The sequence below is a fragment of the Equus quagga genome, chromosome 6 (assembly GCF_021613505.1).
Source record: "Equus quagga isolate Etosha38 chromosome 6, UCLA_HA_Equagga_1.0, whole genome shotgun sequence".
Classification (NCBI taxonomy): Eukaryota; Metazoa; Chordata; class Mammalia; order Perissodactyla; family Equidae; genus Equus; species Equus quagga.
This window is the reverse complement of record NC_060272.1, coordinates 130337940-130356817: the sequence shown is the minus strand read 5'-3', so window position 1 is coordinate 130356817 and position 18878 is coordinate 130337940. Positions and strand designations below refer to the sequence as shown.

The following is an 18878-nucleotide window of genomic DNA, read 5'->3' as shown; positions in this document are numbered from 1 at the left end:
AAGTTCTGGAGATAGATTTCACTACAATGTGAATATACTTAACACTACTGACCTGTATACTTAAAAATGGCTAAGATGGTAAGTTTTATGTTTTTTGCCACAATTAAAAAAAAAATTTTTAATTTGAAAAAAGAAAAAAACTCCAAAAAAGCCCTGAGCAGCCTAACACCACACATTTTTCTCTGTGTACGGTTGAAGCCTTTGCCTTCCATCAGTGAATCTCAAACTTGAGCAAGCCTCAGGGAGGGCTTGTGGAACGGATTGCTGGGCCCCACCCCCAGAGTTTCAGAATCAGTAAGCCTGGGGCGAGGCTCGAGAATTTGCATTTCTAACAAATTCCCAGGTGTTGTGAGGCTACCGATACTGATCCAAGGGTTACACTTGGAGAGCTACTACATTAGGTAATTCCATAGACTCTGTTAATTTCTAGATATCTGTTTGTGATAAATCTTCAGTTCTGGGGTCTATGAAAGTCTTAAGTGCCTGCCCTGCCCTTAGCCATGCGTTGTGCCATGCGACCCTGCTTCTCTGGCCAGCAATACGCTGTAGACAAAGGGCTACACTTAATAGGCTAGCTCTGGAAGCTCTGCCCAATTTTACATAACATATGGTGAATAACCTAATTAGCAAAATCCAATACAATTTTGAATGCAAGACACACGAAGGCAGATCAAGTAGAAGCAGAGACTGAAAGAAGCTTAACTCTGAGGAAACAACACAACTGTTCAGGTTACCAGAACTGCCTCTTTTTACGTGGAGCAGTGTGAACCACACTCCACCGCCACGAGGCCCACGGTGCCGCTGCGATGCTTCCTCTGCTCCCCACTTTCTGGTCCTGGTGTGACCCTAATATGAACCTGCATCTTCTTTGCTAACGAGGGCAAGTCTCTTCTGTGTTTCCTGGAAGATCCTCCCACCGTCTGTTTTGATAGCTTTGATATCTTCGCACCCTTGAGTCTCTGCTTTTCCATGGAAGGAAATAACATCCTATCTTGATCAAGAAATGTGACACCTAAAGGTTCAGTTTCTACTGAGTTTGAGAAAAATTATAAACTATCCCTTCACCCAGGAGACAGGCATTTTCCCATCTGCCCAAATGCCTTCCAGTCATTGCAATACCTGACTCTTAGGGAACATCCTGGAATTGCTATAAAAATCGGCAGACATATCTCATCCCAACATCCTGCTTCTCTCCTCTCTGATTGCCCTTCCGTCAGTTCATTTAGTGAAGACAGCACTCAGAAAATCTTAGCAGGTTTCTCCGCCTCTAGCCCCTCCAGTTCCTTCTCCCTCGAAAAAGGAGAAAGCAGATCGTAGTTTTGAAAGGGGACGGGAAAACAATGCTAAGAGTAGGTACGGTTTTGCGGCCGAAAAGACGGCCTTAAAGGTAGCGAGCTTCTCCTTCCGAAAGGAGTGTCAAGAGACTGCCTAGAAAGGGCCAGAGGGGATAAGCCGCCTGAAGTCTCTTTCAACTCAGAGACAGAGGCGGGGAGAGGGCAGCGGCTCTCAGGTAACGAGATGCTGAGAGAGTTCGCCCGCCGAGTTGATCTCCGGGAACCACAACCGGGCCACTGCCCGGTGAGGGACCAATTGGGGCGGGCACTTCCCGATCCGGGCATTGGGTGAGACCCTCTCAGCCAATCTTCGGACAGGCGCTGGTGACGTCACTGGCCGCACACCAGCCTGTCTCGTGACGTCATCCGGCAGGGCCGGAAGTGGTGCGGCATGGAGGAGTGATGCGAACTTGCAGGTCCTTGCGATCTTGAGGTAAGGCAGTTGTGGGCCTACCTCCTCTGCTGGCCGGGTCGAAAGGCTGGGTGTGGGCCTTAGGCCGGTCCGCTCCTCCCCGTGCGTGCTGGGCTTTGAATAACGCTCTCTGGGCTGCCTTCCCGGCAGGGGCTGCTCGCTCCTCGCGCTCCAGGGCGCTCGGCAACCCACTGCCATCCTGCTCCCTTGGGCCGTGTTTGGGCGGCGCTCACCTTGGTCTCCGACCCACTTGGGGTTCGCCCTCCTGTACCCCCGACGCTGTATCTAGCTTGGTCGCTACACAGGCAGAGAAAAGTTCAGAGGCTGGACACTGTCCAACCCAAGGAGGTGGCTCAGCTTGTCGGGAAGGACATTGTTTCCTGCAGATACGCGCCTTGAAAGGAACTCGAGGGCCCTTCCCAGCGGCCTCAGCAGGCCTTCCGGGAAGGCCAGAAGCAGCACGCCTTTTCTCATGCAGACCACTGATAGCGGTTCAACAAAGGCAGGGATCTGATTTCCATTGGAATGAATGTGGTCCAGGTCTGCAGCCTTTTGGGAATTTGATTTATTATTATGGGTCGTTAGAGCACTTGAGACAGGACTGTTCATATGGGCTGACAATACAGATTTGTGCCCTTTCACTGTAGTCGCACAGTCAGAGCTGTTGGATGGTCTTTTAACATGTCCTTAGCTCCTGCTTTCATTCCACCTTCACTGTTTACAAGAGTGGTAATAGTGTTGAATGCTTACTTTTTGCCAGACATTGAGGTTTATATACTTCCTCATTTAGCCCTTGTGACAACCCTCTGGTGCTGAGCAATTATTAATATCGTTTTACAGCTGAAGAAATAAAGACAGGTTAAATAACTGGCCTCAAGTCACATAGTGAGTAGGCGGTGGAGCCAAGATTTGAAGTCAAGCAGGTGGACCTCAGAGGCCTGGGTGTTCTCCACTCTTCTATCTTGACCTTCTTCAGTTATTCATTAAGTTCCCAAACACCTCACGCCGTTGTTATCTACTATTTTATGGAGAAAATCGAGGTAATCAGGTGTGCTTTTTCTTAGATTTCTGCCCCTGCTTTTCCTTCTCAGAGTCGTCTAGATTTACACCCATCTTTACCTGTCCTTCAGTCTCAGCCGGAACTGTCTCCTCTGATCAAAGCAAATCTTCTTATCTTTGCTTCTGGCCTTTCTTTTATACTTTCACCTATGAGACCTTGTTTTTGTTTGTCTTTTCTGCCCCGTCTATGTCCCAGTCATGTATAAACAAGGTCAGGTTTTTCAGATTCCTGGCTACCACCCCCCCCCCCCCCACAGCATGCCAGAAAGAAAAAGTTCTTGGTGATCCATCTTCCTTTAGCTGCCATCCAGTAACTCTCTTCCCCCTCTTATCCAGACTGTTTCTTAGAGTGTTCTAAATTCTGTCTCTGTTTCCTCACCTTGCATCCCCTCTGCAGTCTAGCTCTTAGATCTGTCCTTATTCTGAAATTATGCTTGGAGGTTACCAGCGATTGATGATCAAACCAGATAGGCATTTTCAATCACTAGTGAATCTCTTTGCTGCTTTTGGAACTTGGTGATACCTCTCACTCCCTACTGCTTTGCTTTCCAGGACCTTACACTCAGCTGCTTTATTCAACAAACGTTGTGATACAGAGATGAATAAGACCAAGTGCTTTCCCTCAAGGAGCTTGCATTCTAGCTGTTTCTCCATGTGCCTCTCTCAACAGATGTTAGCTCAGGCAAATTTTCCTCAGCAAAAACAAAAACAAAAACAAAAAAACCTACCTCTGGCACACATTGGCTATGTGACATGAGCATGTAACATGTTCTCTAAGCCTTAAATTTTCTCTTTCTTGAAATAAGAGTTGTTGTGAAGATTAAATAAGATGATATAAGTAAGACATTTAGCAAGTGCCTAGCACAAAGTGCCTAGCCTTTGATAAAGGTATGCTTAATACCAGGGGATCCAGAAGTACAAGACCAGGCCTAGTCCTGGGCAGTGATCGCCAGAGGCCCTTCCTCCAGGTTTCCTGGATCTATGGGCTATGGTGCAGTCTGTTCACAAGGAGATTATAGTCTCATTTGGAGAAGAGAGTTATATCTACATTACATTTTCAGAGAACTGTGATGGTAAATCGACCACACCCAATAACAAGATGTGGAGGAGAGAAGACAGCTCAGTGAAGGCTTCAGGGAGGAGGTGGGACTTGAAATTTGAGTAGGATTTTGGTTTCTAGGAGGGCAGAGAGAATGTAAACCAATACCAGGAGGTGATATTAAGAATGATTTATTTGGGAGATGTGATTCAGTGCGTTTTATCTGAAGGATGTATGTGTGTGCAAGGAGGCATGTATGTGAGTCTGGGAGAAGGGAGGGGAGAGCGGGATGGGTAAATGGGACTAGTTCTGTGAAAAGCAGTGGAAGGTCAAAGAAGTAACCTCTGTGGAGTTAGAGTATGAGGGTCTCAACTTCAAGCCTGAGGGGTTTGAGACTGATCAGGGCTTGGCAATTTTCCAGGGCTGTGTTGGACATTATGGTAGCCCCCGGCCACATTTGGCTATTTAAACTTAAATTAAGTTTTAAAAAATCTTACGTAAGATATTCAGTTCCTCTGTCACATTAGCTACATTTCAAATGCTCGATTGTCACATGGTGGCTGTGTTATTGGACAGAGCAAGTTTAGGACATTTCCTTCATTGCAGAAAATTCTATTGGACAGTGCAATTCCAGGTCATCAGATTGATGGCCTTCTGTGGCCTGTCAGATCACATGGGTTCCTTACGAAATAATCAGAATTTCTTTCTGACCAGTCCTCACAATTCTGGAATGAAAGGTATGGAGCTGAAAAATAGAAAATTAGAATTCATTCACATAGATGTGAGGATGTATGGGATTGCCCCAAGAGAGGAGCAAAGCACCGCCCTAAGAAGATGAGCCCAAGGAGGGCAGAGAGAAGGAAGGGAAGAGAGCCTGGGAGAGTTCTCATCTGGTCATTCACTTGCAAATGTTTATTGTATTCTTGCTGTGTGCCAGGTATTGTGTTAAGTGCTGGGAATATACTGATAAGCAAAAATGGGCTTGACCTCTGCCTTCTTAGAGCTTGCACTTTATGATGTTTTACTGGAGGGACTATATTGAGGATTCGGGAACACCCATCTTGCGTGCTCCCCATAGCCTAAAATGTTTCATTCCTAGAAGCTGTAGCTGGAGGCTGACATGGGCCAAGGTATTGCTTAAGGTGAGTTGCACAAGCATTGTGCAGTCACTGCTTCAGGTTCTCAAGAAGTAGTAAATAGGAACGTCATAACTTCAGAACTTTGGGGAGAATCAAGTGCGTAAATGTGTGTTTGTGTCGGGCCGGAGGGGTAGTTCCTCTTATTCTGCAGCAGCCAGCCGAGCTCTCAGCTGCCCGTCAGATTCCTTTCTGGCCCTGCTCTCAAACTGTGTTCTTTCCAGGCTTCTTTTACAGTCAGCGTGAGCAATCAGTTACCACGTGACTTATTTGCCAATTCCTATTGAAGACATACTTCACTTCTCAGTCCATTACCTGCTCATTCGTCGGTTTCCAGCAAGTGCAGACAGATGCCCCTCTGAGCACACGCATTTGGAAGTGGGGCCTTCCTGCAGCGCCATCATCATCTGAGGCTCCAGGTTTTGGATGTTAGATTTACAGCTGACTCTTCATGCTCTTGCTTCAACTTCACAGAGACCTGCTGGCCTGCCCTTTGGGCCTCCCTCTGGCCCACATTATAGTAACAGCCTCCTGACTAGTCTCTGACTCTAGATGTCTCCACTCCAGCCTCTGTACACACAGCTGTTGCTTCACCTTACTGTGCAGCTCAGAACCTGCCAGTTGTCTTCCACTGACTGTCAGATCTAAACTTTTAGCCTACTGTTCTTTCAACACCTTCGTCTTTTTTTGTCACTCCCTGGGGCAGCTCCTCTGGGTCAGCCAACTAAGGTCTCCTTTCCCCACTGACCAGTTGCTTGTCATTGCTGAAATCTGTGCTGTCACTCGTGCTCTATGGAATGTACCCTCCTACTCTTTTTCTTCCTTGTCAGTCCCCTTGGCTCTTGGCCTCTTCGACTGGGCGGTTTCTGAAGCCTTTCCTGACTGATCCACTTCCTGTGACTGCACCTCCTCAGCCCTCGTTTGCTCACTCTGCCGTGCGTGATCCTGTCTTTGCAGTTGGTAACGCAACTCTGATGTTTTAAAATCTGGTTTGTTTTCTCTCCCCCTTGGACACAAAGCTTGTGCAGAGGGCCTGGTAAGTGCTGCCTTGCCTACAGGGGACACTTCCCAAAGAAAGTGTCTTAGGGGCTTGAGCATTGATAAGCTTCTGGAGTCTAGGGAGGCATCCCAAAGATCTAGTCCTGTCCCTGCCCAGCCTCCCTGGGTGATGATCTCCTCTCCCTCTGCCTCAGCTTCTGTGACCTGTTGATGTCCTTCAGTCCATTCCTCTCCCTGAGCTTCATACCTGTATACCTGACTTGACCCTGGGATCTGCCACAGGCAACTTAATCTCATGTTTCAATCTGAAATCACTTCTTCTTCCCCTACCGTTTGTCCCCAGATTATGTCTCCTTGTATATTCCTCATTTTGCTTCATGGATATTTCCAAATTAGAAATCCTGGTTGGTTGGGGCCGGTCCAGTGGCGCAGTGGTTAAGTTTGCACGTTCTGCTTCTCGGTGGTCCAGGGTTCGCCGGTTTGGATCCTGGGTGCGGACATGGCACCGCTTGGCAAAAAGCCGTGCTGTGGTAGGCGTCCCATGTATAAAGTAGAGGAAGATGGGCATGGATGTTAGCTCAGGGCCAGTCTTCCTCAGCAAATAGAGGAGGACCGGCAGTAGTTAGCTCAGGGCTAATCTTCCTCAAAAAAAAAGAAAAAATCCTGGTTGGTGTCTCTCTACTCCTTTGTCATGCCCCAAATGCAGTCAGTAATCAAGTCTACCTGCACGATTTCTTCTTCCTCTCCATCCCCTTTGTGCAGGCCTCCTCTCTCTCCTGAATTTCTTGTCTCTGTCTCCTCTGCTGATACTCTACATGGCCATGAAAGTTATTTTTCAAAAGAAGACCAGCACCTCCACACTTGTGCAGGTTATGTATTGCACAAACGTGCTGCATTCACACTTTAGAAATTTTAGGTTTGTATGTTTATTATGACAATCTTCTGGCAGATGGCAGTAAAATGTATTGTTCTAACATCAATATGTTATTGACAATTAAGGAAGGGAAATCTTCTGATACACATAAAGATGCCTGTGGACTGAAGAACATCCTCTGTTCTTATGTCCTTAGTTCTCTGCCAGGCAGACTCCTCCTCATCCTTTAAAACCCAGCACAAATACTCCTTCCTCATGAAGCCTTTTTTTTTTGCTGGGAAAGATTTGTCTGGAGCTAAAATCTGTTGCCAATCTTCCTCTCTTTCTTTTCTTCCTCAAAGCCCCAGTACATAGCTGTATATGCTAGTTGTAAGTCCTTCTGGTTCTTCTGTGTGAGCTGTGCCACAGCATGGCTTCTGACAGATGAGTGGTGTGGCTCTCCTCCTGGGAACCGAACCTGGGCCACTGCAGCCCAGCATGCCGAACTTTAACCTTTAGGCCATCAGGGCTGGCTCCTATGAAGCCTTTTTTGACACTCCCTGCGAGAGTCAGTCATTCCTTTCCCTGGGCTAATGCCTATTTGGTTACTCCCTTCTTATAGTGCTTATCCCATTATATTGTAATAATTGGTATTTGAGTCTGTCTGCCCCTGCCTCCATACCCCAGGCCCCTCAAGGATAGGGACAGTGCGTAATCGTTCTTTGCTCCTTTGATCTTCAGCATGTAGCACATAGAATTTATCAATAAACTTAACAAATATTTGATTGCTTAGCATGATTCAGGCACAGAAGTAAATACTTCACCCACATTATCTTATTTAATCCTCACAACAGCCTCAGAGTCCTGTCATTATCACATTTTACAGGTGAGGAAATTGAGACTAGGGAGGTGAGGTCACTTGCCTTGAGATGAACAGTTGGTAAATGGCGTGTGTGGTGGTGCTGGGTGTGGCCGTGGAGGACTTGGGCTGGTTTTCCCAGATCCTCTTCTGTTTTTCTCCCAGAGTAATGATGCGGGTGTGCTGGTTGGTAAGACAGGACAGCCGGCACCAGCGAATCAAACTTCCACATTTGGAAGCAGTTGTGCTTGGGCGCGGCCCAGAGACCAAGATCACTGACAAGAAATGTTCTCGACAGCAAGGTAACTGTCTTAGGAATGTGGAGATTACCATGTTTGGTTCCTTTGGGTCGTGATAACCAAAGATGCACATTTCCTGGGTGCTTTTGATAGGAAATCTTTTGTCTGCTATAGACAAAACTCAGGAACTGAGCTCTTTTAGCCAACACCAGGGCCCCATTCCCTCCTGATTCCACCCTGTGACAGTGGTTAGCGTTCAGTGTTGGGAACAGGCAGCTTCCATCCTCTTACTACGGGGTGCTGGAACTGAGTCCTGCACCCTGCCTTGCCCGGGGAGAGTCCACGTTGGGCAGTTAGACAGTTGAGTTCTGGGATCTCCAGGCTGAAACCGTGTCTAAGAAGTGATGGGGTGGTTCCATGCTTTACACGTTGCCTCCCACAGAGGGTGGTATCTTTGTAAGACTACGGCATCCAGCTCTTGAAATGCCTTTCCTGGGATTTAGTGAAATGAAAGTCCCTAGGAAAAAGCCTCATTATGTACCTCATTTTTTCTCTAAAACTGCAGACATGCTCACTGCCAGCAGGCCTCCTGCAGTGTGATTCCCATAGCAGAGTTTCCCAAGGCTCGCAGTCTGCAGCACTGATTTTGGTTTTTCCCACAAAAGTTAATCTAAATGGGGAAAAAAAAGCCACGCTTGAGCAGGTTAGATCCAAGATTCAGAAGAAGACACTGCTTCTCGCTCTCTGTCCCCCTCGTCACAGCAGCAACTGTAGGAACATATGTGTCAGCGTATCCTCCATGGAGAACAGCTATGGTATCTCTTCTTTCCTCCCTGTCTCACCCTGGAAACTTTGTTCACTTACCTGAACGTGAGTGTTTAATGTTACTTCTTCCCACACATGCTCACACTGTTCTGACTCTCAATCTTCCTTTTTTTCCCCTAGCATCTTTTGTGTTTTTTAAGCTTGGCACCTGAGCTAACAACTGTTGCCAATCTTTTTTTTTTTTTTTCTTTTTCTCCCTAAGTCCCTCCAGTACATAGTTGTATATTTTAGTTGTGGGTCCTTTAATTGTGGCATGTGGGATGCCGCCTCAATGTGGCCTGATGAGCGGTGCCATCTCCATGCCCAGGATCTGAACCAGTGAAACCCTGGGCCGCCAAAGCAGAGTGCGCGAACTTAACCACTCAGCCACGGGGCTGGCCCCCTGCAGTCTTCTTTCTAGAATATTCTCTTCACTCCTCCCACCCTATGCCAGCTGAACTTCTGTTTTCCAGGAATGTATCTTCTGTCTCTTTCTCCATGAAGGCATCTGATAGTTTTATGTAATAGTGGAAACCTGATTTAATCCTGAGCCAAGAGCTTGTGAGAGAAGTGGGTCTGCTTCCCTGACTGCAGAGTCTGTGATCCTGAGTGGGCCAAGGGCTCTGGAATAGGGAGACCTGTGGGGATTCAGTGAAGGTGTCGCATACGGATATTAGCAGTAGCTAAGGTAGTATGGATAATGGTGTTGGCTGTCAATGACGGACCGCATCTACAATGGTGGTCCCATAAGGTTAATACCATAGAGCCTAGGAGTGTAGAAGGCTGTACCATCTGGGTTTGTGTAAGTACACTCTACGATGCTTGCATAATGACGAAATCATGTAACAACAGATTTCTTAGACAGGATCCCCTTCGTTATGCAATATATGACTATATGTATGCCATTGGACATTTTCTGCAAGGATTTGGAGCCCCAGCCACCTGCGTAACAGGCAATTTTACTGATAGGCCTTTGAGGAGACCCCTGTCAGGTTGCCTCCTGGAGTGAGGCTTCATTGACCTCTAGGGAGATAGGAGCAAGGGCCTGGTTCTTCATGGCATTTGGGTGTAACTGTTTTCAATCTCTTTCAGTACAGTTGAAAGCAGAATGTGACAAAGGATATGTCAAGGTAAAGCAGGTATGTCTGTCTGTAACTTGCATTTCTATTTTACGCTTGATTTTCTTATGCTGTTGACTTGAGAATGTCTGGGCCAGCCAATATAGGCTTCTTTATCATGTGTGGAAGTGACGGAGTAACGTAAGTGACATTAAGCATGGTGCCTGGCACATAGTAAGTGGTTAGCATAGCAGTGGCTGTATTCCTAATGGTGTCATTGCCATTATTATAATTATTTTCTGATTATTCCATAGGTGGGGGTCAATCCCAGCAGCATTGACTCAGTTGTAATTGGGAAGGACCAAGAGGTGACGCTGCAGCCTGGCCACGTTCTCTACATGGTGAATGAACTGTATCCATATATTGTAGAGTTTGAGGAAGAGGCAAAGAGCCCTGGCCTGGAAGCACACAGGAAGAGAATGAGGTCAAGCAACAGTGACTCTGTAGGAAGGGATGCTGCCCAGGAAGCTGAGTCCAGTACAAGACTGGAATCTGGGAGTGACCCTAGCCAGTGCTCTGTGCCCGCACAGAAGGGGAAAGATGCATCTGCCAAAAAGGTGAGGGTCGGGTGCTTGATGGACGCTGGGGAGATTAAATGAGATGTAATGACTGCTGAGGTGTTTCGTAGGCTGTGAAGCCTGGACAGTAGGGGGTTATTAACCATGACAAGGGTTATTAACCGTGATGACAGAGGCTCTTGTTTTTGTCACCAGTCACCTGGATGAATATCCCTTTATGTACTTTTCTCTTGAATTCCTGAGGTAAGCCACTTGAAGGTAGGGCCGTAATGGCAGTGTATTAACTCTGAGCTACTGAGATGGGTCGCTCATTTGTGTACCTATAGGTTAGCATGGGAACACTTTTCATAGATCATGTCATTCGCATCCGGATGTCGAAGTGGAAACTTAGTCAGGCTGTAGGTGGAGTGGTAGGGGGCATAGGGGGCAAAGAGCATGCATTCACACTGGCATGTCCAGCGTCTGTCTAGACATGCGGCTCTGGATATAGGAAGAAGATTCCATGGCTTACAGTTACAACAGCAGAAGGTTGAGGTAAAGGGAATGTAGTTTCATTCTTAAAAACTAACCTTATTTTCAAGTTTGGTTGGACTTTGCTAACACACAATATTAACTAATGCCAAATTTAACTACTGGCAGTTAGGATTTATTTTGCCTTTTTTTTTTAGGAATCATTGGGCCACTGGAGTCAAGGCTTGAGGATTTCTATGCAGGACCCCAAAATGCAGGTGAGAATAAAATTTTGGCATGGAAATACATTTCATGTTTTAAAGGACCACTCCACAGAGGTCATAATACAAGTGAAATCAAAGGAGATCAGTCCTTCTGAATGAAATTCCTTTTATTGGGCTATTTTGTGAGAACAAATGGCTTTTCCCATTGTCAGTAAGTTAGCAACTGGAATTCTTTGGAGAAAAGCTCAGTTCTTCAAGTGAATATCCCCTCTGCCTTGTTCCTCCTAAACTTCTGGGTACTGTTAAGGGAAGTTGTGTTAGCCTTCATGTGGTCCCTTTCAAGGGAACGTCAGATAATGTATTGTGACTGTAGTTACTAGGCTGCCCTGGGATTAGTAGTCAGGCATCATCCTGGGAGGAGTCTGAGTTCTTGAATTACATCCTTGGGTGACAAGGGGCCAGATCTGATAGGGCTTCTTGGAACACACGTGCGTGTGTCACATGGTCTGCTGTGTTAGGGCAGAGAAGAGTGCATTTGAAATTTATGCCAGCAAGGATTTCACATCAGATCCTTAGGAAGTGTTTCGTACTGTGCATTGTCTGTGTATTCTGTGTAGTATGGTGATTGAAAACACAGACTCTGAGTCAACTAGATCTGGATTGGAATCGTAGATTTCCCACTTAGTAACTGTGAGACTTTGTGCCAGACATTCAGCTTATCTGAGTCTCTGTGGGCTCATCCGTCAAAATTGGATACGAAAACCTTTTGCACAAGATTGTGGTGGGAATTAAGTGAGTTAAAGAAGATGACATCTCCTGGCACACAGAAGATGCATGGTAGATGTCCGTTTCCTTCTCTTGTGTCCTCTGCTAGGTTTACAAAGACGAGCAGGTGGTGGTGATTAAGGATAAATACCCCAAGGCTCGTCACCACTGGCTGGTCTTACCGTGGGCCTCCCTTTCCAGTCTGAAGGCTGTGACCAGGGAACACCTCGAGCTCCTCAAGCACATGCACGCTGTCGGGGAAGAGGTGATTGCAGAGTTTGCGGGGTCCAGCAAACTCCGCTTCCGATTGGGCTACCATGCCATCCCCAGCATGAGGTAAGCCTTGTGGGTGGTGCTGGTGTGTTCTGGTTCTGTCTGGGTGGACAGATGGATTCAGCCTCGGTCCGCTGAGTGCGCTCATAGCCCTGAGGCCCAGGGAGTAGGGTGGGATGTCTCCAAGGCAGGTGGGCTGAAACTTCCACCCTTCTGTCTGACTTGCCTGCAAGCCTTGAGTTCCTGCTTCTGCTTGTAATCCTGACACGTATGGTTCTTTGTTCCCCTCAAAGTGTAGACCTCTGAGGGTCTAACCTATGAACTAGGTGAAGCCACCTCATTACCCTCAGATGAAGAATTGTGGTCAGTGACTTTTATCTGATTTTTCAGAAGCATCTATGACCCCTAATTGATTAAGGACTATTGTTCTGATGGAGACAAACATCCCTGACTTCTGTCATGACAGCTTTACTAGATCTAAGATTTAAAATAAAACGAGAGGAAAGTGTAGAGCCTGTTTTCCTTTGGCTCATCCCAGAAGGATTCAGAAAGGAATGATTGTTTTCAAAGAAGGCCTGCACAGCAATCTCCACAGTTCTTTTGAGCTAAGCAACTAGATAAGCAGTCTAATGAGATTTCAGAGTTTTTATCTTGGTTTTTTTTTTGGGTGGTAAAATATTCACAGCATAACATTTACCATTTTAACCATTTTTAAGTGTACAGTTCAATGGCATTAAGTACATTCACATTGTTGTGCAACCATCATCACGATCTGTTTCTAGTTTTTTCATCTTCTCAAACTACCTACCATTGGCCCTTCCCGCCAGCCCCTGACAACTGCCATTCCACTTGTTTCTTTTGGTTTTCTTTTTTCTTTTAAAGATGTTATTTTTTTCTGTTTTCTCCCCAGAGTCCCCCAGTACATAGTTGTATATTCTTAGTTGTGAGTCCTAGTTGTGGCATGTGGGATGCCGCCTCAGCATGGCTTGACAAGCAGTGCCATGTCCACACCCAGGATTCGAACCAGGGAAACCCTAGGCCGCTGCAGCAGAGCGTGCGAACTGAACCACTCGGCCATGGGGCCGGCCCCACTCCACTTTGTTTCTATAATTTGACTTCTCTAGGCCCCTCATATAAGTGGACTCATACAGTATCTGTCTTTCTCACTGGCTTATTTCACTTAGGATAATGTCTTTAAGATTCGTCCATGTTGTAGCAGGTGTTAGAATTTCTTTTGGTTATTTTTTTTTAACCACCCAACATTCTTCACATTTTATTTAGGTGAGTAATTTTGACTTAGATTACTGGCTACTTTAATGGAATGAGATTTTCGTGCCACATTTTTTTCCCTGTCCGTACTCTTTCTTTTAAATTGAGGCATAACTTACATACAAAAAATGCATGGTAAAATTTATAATTTGATCAGTTTTGGCAAATGCATATGCCGTGTAACTATCACTCTGATCAAGACACAGAATATTTCTGTCGTCTCGTCCCAGAAAGTTCGCTTGTGTTCCTTTCCAGTTAATTCTCCCCTCAACCCCCAAGCATTGTTCTCATTTCTTTTCAGCATAGACTCGTTTGTCTGTTCTAGAATTTCATGTAAATGGAGTCACGATGTATATTCTTTTTCTGTCTGACTTTTTTTGGTCAGCATAAGGATTTTGAGATTCATGCATGTTGTTGTGTATATCATGGACGTACTTCATTTCTTTGCTCTTGGTTAAATGCCTAGTAGTGGAATTGCTAGGTTATAGGATAGATGTATGTTGTACCTAATATTAAAAAAAAACTATGTCTTATCAAAACCTTATTCAAAAATTTAGGCCGAAAATTTACCTCTAATCCTATTTCCCGAATGCGCTTTTCACATAGAAATCGTGGTGTCCATATCTTTTGCATATAATGAATGTTGTACTAAGGAGGATGCAAACGCAAGCGCTGGGGCCGATGATGGGGGAAGCAAAATGAGCAGTAAGTCAAGTTGCCGCTTACACATCCTTTTATGACCACTCCTTATGCTATAATTTTGAATAAACATTATAGAAAGGGTAACAAATTAAATAATTATTCCTACTGTAAAAGTAATATATTTTCAATTTAGAAAATATGAAAAAGAAAGTATGAAGCAGAACAAAGATCTTCCATAATATCACCACTGATTGAACTCCAGACCTTATTCGAATTTCCCCCTTTTTTCTTAGCATCTTTTTCCACTCTGGGATCCAATCCAAGATCCCGCTGCACTGTGTTTTTGTTGTCTCTCCTCCATCTCCCCTAATCTGTGACAGTTCCTCCTCCTTTTTCTGGTTTTCATAACCTTGACACCTTTTTTTTTTTGAGGAAGATTAGCCCTGAGCTAATCCTCCTCTTTTTTTGCTGAGGAAGACTGGACCTGAGCTAACACCTGTGCCCATCTTCCTCTACTTTTTTTTTAATATGTGGGACGCCTACCACAGCATGGCTTGCCAAGCGGTGCCATGTCCTCTCCTGGGATGTGAACCGGCAAACCCTGGGCTGCCGAAGCGGAACGTGCACACTTAACCACTGTGCCACTGGGCCCGCCCCTGGCTAATTGTTTTATAGGATGTCTCTCAGTTTGAGTTTGTCTGATGGTTTTTCATGATTAGATTGAGGTTACACCTTTTTTTTTTTTTTTTTCTCAAAACACCACAGAAGTGCTGTTGTGTCTTTCTCAGTGCTTCATATGAAGGAGTGCGTGATGTCGAGATGGTTTATTCCTTGTGACGTTTACTTTGGTGGTGTCTGCTGGGTTTCTCTACTCAAAGTCTTTGTAATGGATGAATGTCTTGAATATTTTGAGACTATGCTACTATTTTCTTTCTCTTCAAACTTTTGCCCAGTGATTTTAGCATCTATAGGTGGATCTCGCCTATAACAGTTATTACTGTGGTGTTTATCTAATGGGGATTTTATGTTTCCTCATTCCTTCTAATTTATTAATAAGAATTCTTCTTCGTGGAAGAGCTATCCCTTCTCCCCCATCAGGTATTTATTGAATTATTTATCAGTATGGACTCATGGATATTTATTTTATTCTGTAGGCTTTGATTCAATCTTTTATTATTTATTTTGTTTCTCATATTGCTCCAGCCTTGGTCATTGGATACTCCTTTAGGTTGGCTCCTCTTTGATATCCTCCAGCATTTTTTGACCACTTCCTTATTTTCTGGCCCCTTATTTCCTTTTATTCTGGCCCCTTGTTTTCTGGAACAAGATGTTCCAAGCTCATCTTACAATTTTCCTGTTCTAGTGCTAGAATGAACCACTTCTCCAAAGAGCCCTAGTTCCTTTTATTGGAGAGTGATATTTGTACACCAAGATTTGGGTGCTAGGTTTCTGCAATGAGAGAAGTGGTTGATCCAGGGTGTCTTTGCTCCTAGGTCCTCTCAGCAGATAGAGCCAGGAAGCACACATGCGAATCCTAACCCGCACACAGATTTCTCTGTTTATTTCTGTATTTATCTATCTGTATACATATATGGAAAACCATGAGTTCAGACTGATAACCTCTGATTTCAGTCCCACTCCACAGGTTCATTTTTGTCTCCCCATTTCCTTCATTGTAACTTCTTCCTCCAGCAGTGAGTAATCTGGCTCTCTTTAGCTACAATAAGCTCATTTATTTGTTCAGTTCCAGGATGCATATAAAACAGTTGCAGAATTGCTGACCCACACCCCTGTGAGGAAGACACTCACTGGGCACAGTATTTGTGTACAGTTCTTTTTACCTTTACGGTATCCACTCACAGTACTGTTTTCCAGAGTTAATTAGATTACTTATTTTCTTTCTGACTCTCTTCAGTGTGGTTCCTTCACTCATTTGTCACACGGTTCAGTTTCTTTGTTACTGCTTAGGTTCCATTTTGGATTCCCACACACGCGGGTTGATTTTGATTATCTCTTGGGGGGATGTGAAATAGTCCTGATTCTGAGAGTCAGAGCTATACAAAAGGCGTCCTGCTTGGTTTAACAAGTCTAAGGGAGAATTGATTTTCTTCCCCAAACCTGCTTTCCCCTAAGCTTCTCCATCTCAGTAAGTGGCGCCTCCCCAAACCCACGTCCCATCCTGAGATTGTTTGTACCGAGACTCGGTGATCTCTGTCGTTAGGACGTCACACTCAAAGGAGACTGATTAGGATATGGTTCAGGTTCTTGATACACAGCATTCCTTTTCAGAGTTTGTAGGATATTTTTTCTGCCCTAAACAAGACTCCAGCTGTAAAAGAAATGCTTAATGATGTTGAAAGGATTAAGCCATAGTTGTTTTTTTTTAAGATTGGCACCTGAACTAACATCTGCTGCCAATCTTTTTTTTTCCTTCTTCTCCCCAAAGCCCCCCAGTACATAGCGGTAGATTCTAGTTTAGGTCTTTCCAGCTCTGCTGTGTGGGACGCTGCCTCAGCCTGGCATAATGAGTGCTGCCGTGTCCGTGCCCAGGATCTGAACCGGTGAAACCCTGGGCCAACAAAGGGCAGTGCGAACTTAACCACTTGGCCATGGGACCGGCCCCTAAGCCATAGTTTTTAATGGTCAATTTTTTTTCCTCTCAACTAGCCATGTACACCTTCACGTGATCAGCCAGGATTTCGATTCTCCTTGCCTTAAAAACAAAAAACATTGGAATTCTTTCAATACGGAATACTTCCTAGAATCACAAGGTAAACAGTATTGATCATTTTCACATTTCTTTTGTTTTCTCAGCTGGTCTTATACTTGATTCAGTTGTTTCCCTAAATTATAACCTGGCCTCAAAAACTCATGTACAATTTGTATTCCCTGTAAGGAGAACCCCATTAAAAGAAACCGGATTGTTTGATTGTAGCAGGATTGCCCCTTTACAGTGAGCAGCCTTCTTGGGGGACCTAGAAAGCCATTTTGTCAGGGTCAGAAAGGTATTGTTATTATTGTAACAACAGGAGACAACATGTCCTGAGAATTATGGGAGTTCGTGGGGTGAAAGCCTTGGGCATTCTGTCTCTTCTGCTGTCAGCGGGGCAGGAGCGTGGGGGCTGCCTTGTGTCAGGAGTGGTTAGTTAACGGGGGAAGGCTGTTATATGTGGAAGGAAGCATTTCCCAGTGTGTGTACTGTGGAACTTCAGTGTGCTGGGGTGTTAATGGTGACAGCTACGACCGACCAAGGGCCAGCCAGGGCTAAAGCGCTGGGATAGCCTTTGACGTAGTAGCATGGATTGTGAGAGCACATCCTGAAGGAGCATAATCATCTCAAAAATAGGCTGCTCAGATTTAGAATCCGATCAAGCCCATTTTCCCAACATTCTAACCTCACGTTCACCGGCTTTAGGATACCTGGCATGTTTTTATTTGGAGTTGTATTTTCTTTTTTTTGATATTTATATTGGCTTTCCAGAGGAGCTGCCCTCTGAACTTGTTTTCCTTGTCTGTAGCTGTGATCGAGATGGTGCAAGAGGCTGGCAGAGTGACTGTCCGAGATGGGATGCCTGAGCTCCTGAAGCTGCCCCTCCGTTGTCATGGGTGCCAGCAGCTGCTGCCTTCCATTCCTCAGCTGAAGGAGCATCTCAGGAAGCACTGGCCCCAGTGACCGTGGAGCCTGGACCACTGCATCGCATATAGCTCATTGTGTCGAGCAGACTCCTGCCACCTGTTCTGGATGGCTTGTGACCTTTTACTTGTTTCTCGAATTAAAATGTGCAGCTTTTTTTTGTTTTTTACAAAGCTTGTTGTATTCCTGAGTAGCTGCAATGTGGGATGACTCAAAATAGTTAAGGAATTAAGAATTTGGGCTTGTCATGGATGTGTTCTCTGGTGAGGGTGTCTGGGACATGCCTGACCCACCATTTCCAGGACCCACATCAGGTCTGATGCATGGGAGCAAAGCCGTGTTCATACTGACCTAACGCAGGATGTGGAAGCAGAGGGTGGATTGTATATCTCTGTTCCTTACACGCATCCTCCCTCCCTGGAGGCATGTGGGAGCCTTTCATCAGAGCAGCCAGAGGGCCTCTTGTTTATCCCAAAGGTGCTGCTTGGTCTTGTCTCTGATCTTAACCAGTTCTGTGATATTCTTTATCTGATTCATTGGGAGACTTCGTTTCTTCTGTCCCTTTCATTCCCGTCTATCCAAAACCACCCAAATGCTCAGGAAGTCTGTCTGATCCCCTCTCCTTCACTCTGAGCAAACAGGCTAGGTGAGGGGCTGGAGGGATGGGTTTCTCCTAAAATCAGGGGTTCCTGGCTGCTGAGGGAGTACTCAGCCGTGTTCACCGCGCTTCAGCTGTCAGCCTTCTTGCTGGCCTGCTTGAGCTGTTGTCTGAAGATGAAGTTCATTTCTTTGGGCCATCTCTCTCAGGCAGCTGAAAACTATCAGGAGTTCAGCTGAGCGTCACAGTCAGTTGTATGCGTGAAAAGGTAGCTGTCGAATGAAAAAGTTGCACAGACCCTATAGCTTCATTTTTTCCTCAGAACAAATTTGCATGGAACTGTTGATCAAGTTGGTTTTGGGATAATGTCAGAACTAAAGGTAAAAGGAAATCCAAAATGTTGTTTTTGATTAAATTGTTGATGTGTTTGGGCCTGTGACTCTTTTTGCCCTTGAGTTTGTAAAAAAAAAAAAAAAACCAAAAAAACAAAACGCTTTTAACAATAACTTCTCTCTGGAGAGAGAAAACCTCAGTCCATAGAGCACATTTGACCTCAGTGTCTTTCACAGGTAAATAAGGTGCCGCACTGGTTTCTTGGTGAGCGTGCTTGTAGTCATAATTAGTAGTAGTTAGTGATTACAGCAGCTAATACT

General features: G+C 45.2%; 1 protein-coding gene across 4 annotated transcripts; it reads left to right on the top strand.

Moving 5' to 3' along the window:
- The first annotated feature begins 1711 nt into the window (after positions 1-1711).
- APTX (aprataxin) lies at positions 1712-18664 on the top strand. Of its 4 annotated transcripts, XM_046664711.1 has the most exons (9): positions 1734-1767; positions 2587-2786; positions 7857-7993; positions 9827-9873; positions 10107-10409; positions 11039-11098; positions 11919-12145; positions 16661-16764; positions 17512-18664. In XM_046664711.1, the coding sequence occupies exons 3-9, from the start codon at positions 7861-7863 to the stop codon at positions 17664-17666; spliced, it is 1029 nt and encodes a 342-aa protein (XP_046520667.1). In that variant the 5' UTR covers positions 1734-1767; positions 2587-2786; positions 7857-7860; the 3' UTR covers positions 17667-18664. The 4 variants fall into 4 exon arrangements, with proteins under 4 accessions (XP_046520668.1, XP_046520670.1, XP_046520667.1 ...); XM_046664712.1 differs by lacking the exon at positions 2587-2786 and having other exon boundaries at positions 1712-1767; XM_046664714.1 differs by lacking the exon at positions 9827-9873 and having other exon boundaries at positions 1733-1767; positions 10222-10409.
- The last annotated feature ends 214 nt before the right edge of the window (positions 18665-18878 follow it).

What these genes read in the sequence shown, in the direction of transcription:
- APTX (XM_046664712.1), top strand. Translation starts at nt 7,861, where the DNA reads ATGATGCGGGTGTGCTGGTTGGTAAGACAGGACAGCCGGCACCAGCGA. An exon ending in GAAATGTTCTCGACAGCAAG is followed by an intron (nt 7,994 to 9,826) that starts GTAACTGTCTTA and finishes AATCTCTTTCAG; the next exon opens with TACAGTTGAAAGCAGAATGT. An exon ending in TGCAGGACCCCAAAATGCAG is followed by an intron (nt 11,099 to 11,918) that starts GTGAGAATAAAA and finishes GTCCTCTGCTAG; the next exon opens with GTTTACAAAGACGAGCAGGT.